This window comes from Gadus macrocephalus, chromosome 17 (assembly GCF_031168955.1).
Source record: "Gadus macrocephalus chromosome 17, ASM3116895v1".
NCBI classification, from domain to species: domain Eukaryota; kingdom Metazoa; phylum Chordata; class Actinopteri; order Gadiformes; family Gadidae; genus Gadus; species Gadus macrocephalus.
Genome location: NC_082398.1, coordinates 7,976,391 through 7,978,890, shown reverse-complemented (window position 1 = coordinate 7,978,890; position 2,500 = coordinate 7,976,391). Strand labels below are relative to the sequence as shown.

Below are 2,500 nucleotides of genomic sequence, written 5' to 3'. Positions count from 1 at the left end.
TCACGTAGAGACTCCATTCGTCCGACATTACATTCATTAGTTCATTTAGCTATCACTTTATTTGTTTCCAACCATTTAAATTGTTTTAAATGGTTTGTATTACTGAATTGAACATGGATTAAATACCTGATAAAGCCAAGCCTACATGATGTAGTGAAGTGAAAACACAGCTGCTGATAAGCCATTGACTGGTAGGGTGAAGGTATCGTTGATTGGGTGAGAAAGGTTAATCATTACTGCCTGCGGAATTCCACAAGAGGAGCTTATTTAACTGTCTTCCATGCTGTGTTTGAGGTCTTCTGTGTGAGTGAAAAAATGTATAACAAAAACAATACTTTAATATCATAATCAAGCATTTAAGGAATTTGAATATTTCTGTAGACACTGATTGATTGAGTGAGTAGTTGAGGCATCACAACTATCAGCCAATCAGGAACAAGCACACTGAACATTGCCCCATCTCCTCCAAGACTGAACAGTTTGTGCACGCGCTCAAAGACGAGCTGGTTCGGAGCACCTTATTGGCCATCCACACGCTGAGCCTCGCCCCTTCCAGAGGCCACGCCCCCATCCCCACTCGCAACGGGACGCTTGGCAACCACACGTCAGCCAATCAGGAAGGACTTCCCGCTGTCGTCCCAGAGTATGATGAGGAGGACTGGGTAATAAGGCTGTGTGTGTGTGTGTGTGTGTGTGTGTGTGTGTGTGTGTGTGTGTGTGTGTGTGTGTGTGTGTGTGTGTGTGTGTGTGTGTGTGTGTGTGTGTGTGTGTGTGTGTGTGTGTGTGTGTGTGTGTGTGTGTGTGTGTGTGTGTGTGCGCGTGTTTGTTTGTTTTATTGGTTTTATACTCATGTCTCCAGTTTTTGTCTATTGTCTATGTATATTGATTGTGTGTGTGTGTGTGTGTGTGTGTGTGTGTGTGTGTGTGTGTGTGTGTGTAGGACAGGACGTGGGCCAACGTTGCTATGAGTTTTAACTGTCTCACGGTGATGATGGACCGGCTTCTAGGCCGAGAGGAGCTCACACCGGATCTGATGTCTTCCCCACAACAGGAAGCAACCAGCAGCTATGTCTGTAAGGGAAGGGGAACTCATTGTGGTTGATGTGACTTTTATCTCAGATGAATGCCGCTGCCCTTGGGCAAGAGAACCGACGGCTTAAGGCTGAGGGTTAATGGTGATCCTTCGATTATAATATAAAATGTAAGAAATTGTGAATGGAGGAGGCACAGATAAGCACTGCGGGTCTTAGGTATAATGATTCTTGTAGTTAGTTGCTTCGGTGGAGGCTCTGACACAGTTCACTCGTACTTGAATGAACCCATTGCAGTGGGCAGTTCACTAGTAAACGGAATTTACCCAGTACAATTATTTGCACATGAATCGTTATCATATTAATTGCCCTTCAATGTGAAAGTCTTGTGTGTTACTGACACAATTGCACATGATACAGTTTGCACAATATGTTCTTACACAAACTCACACACACACACACACACACACACACACACACACACACACACACACACACACACACACACACACACACACACACACACACACACACACACACACACACACAGACACACCCAAGCAAACAAATCACAAACGCCATTGTTTAGCAACGATTGTGTGTGCGGTTGTGGCTCAGCCAGCTACCCTGGCGGAAGTCGTCAGGACCAGCTGCTCCCCCTGGTGTTGACTCTGAGGGAGTGCGTGCGCGAGGCGTCCCAGAAGGCCAAGGCTGCGATGAACGTAGTTCTCCTGCAGGAGGCGTTGGCCGCCTCCCACCACCACGCCCCTGCACTCACCCACAGGAGAGACGCTGTCTTCAGCCAGGCGGTATGCGTGTGTGTGTCTGTCAGAATCAGAATCACTTTTATTACATCTTATTGTACAGTACACAAGAGTAAAATTCTTAGGCTTGCTTGTGTGTGTGTGTGTGTGTGTGTGTGTGTGTGTGTGTGTGTGTGTGTGTGTGTGTGTGTGTGTGTGTGTGTGTGTGTGTGTCGGGTGTGATGTATGCATGTCTTATTCTATGTGTATTTAAGTTGCATGCGCAAATTTGTACATTTGACAATGTAACCCACTTTTCATCTCAAATAAGTTGTTCAAGGGTTTGGTTACAACATCTCTCTCTCTCTGTCTCTGTCTCTGTCTCTGTCTGTCTCTGTCTCTCTCTCTCTCTCTCTCTCTCTCTCTCTCTCTCTCTCTCTCTCTCTCTCTCTCTCTCTCTCTCTCTCTCTCTCTCTCTCTCTCTCTCTCTCTCTCTCTCTCTCGGTGTCTCTCGTCCAGCTAGGAGTGCTGGTGTGTGGGGTGGCGTTGAAGGTTTATGAGAGCCTGGACAAGCCAGAGGTTCTCCTCCAGTTCCACACAGCAGGAGTCCTGGTGCAGTTTGAAGTCCTGCTGAGCACCTATGGTACACCCCCCCCCCACACACACACACACACACACACACACACACACACACACACACACACACACACACACACACACACACAC

The 2,500-nt window shown here is 47.0% G+C and overlaps 1 protein-coding gene across 1 annotated transcript in view; it reads left to right on the top strand.

Annotated features, from left to right (window-relative positions):
* LOC132475674 (type II inositol 3,4-bisphosphate 4-phosphatase-like) overlaps positions 1-2,500 on the top strand; it is an 18,903-nt gene that overhangs the window by 11,050 nt on the left and 5,353 nt on the right. Inside the window, exons 9-12 of the mRNA XM_060076911.1 lie at positions 471-662; positions 941-1,073; positions 1,650-1,840; positions 2,294-2,417. Of these exons, the coding sequence (XP_059932894.1) occupies positions 471-662; positions 941-1,073; positions 1,650-1,840; positions 2,294-2,417 (640 nt within the window). The remainder of the gene's footprint in view (positions 1-470; positions 663-940; positions 1,074-1,649; positions 1,841-2,293; positions 2,418-2,500) is intronic.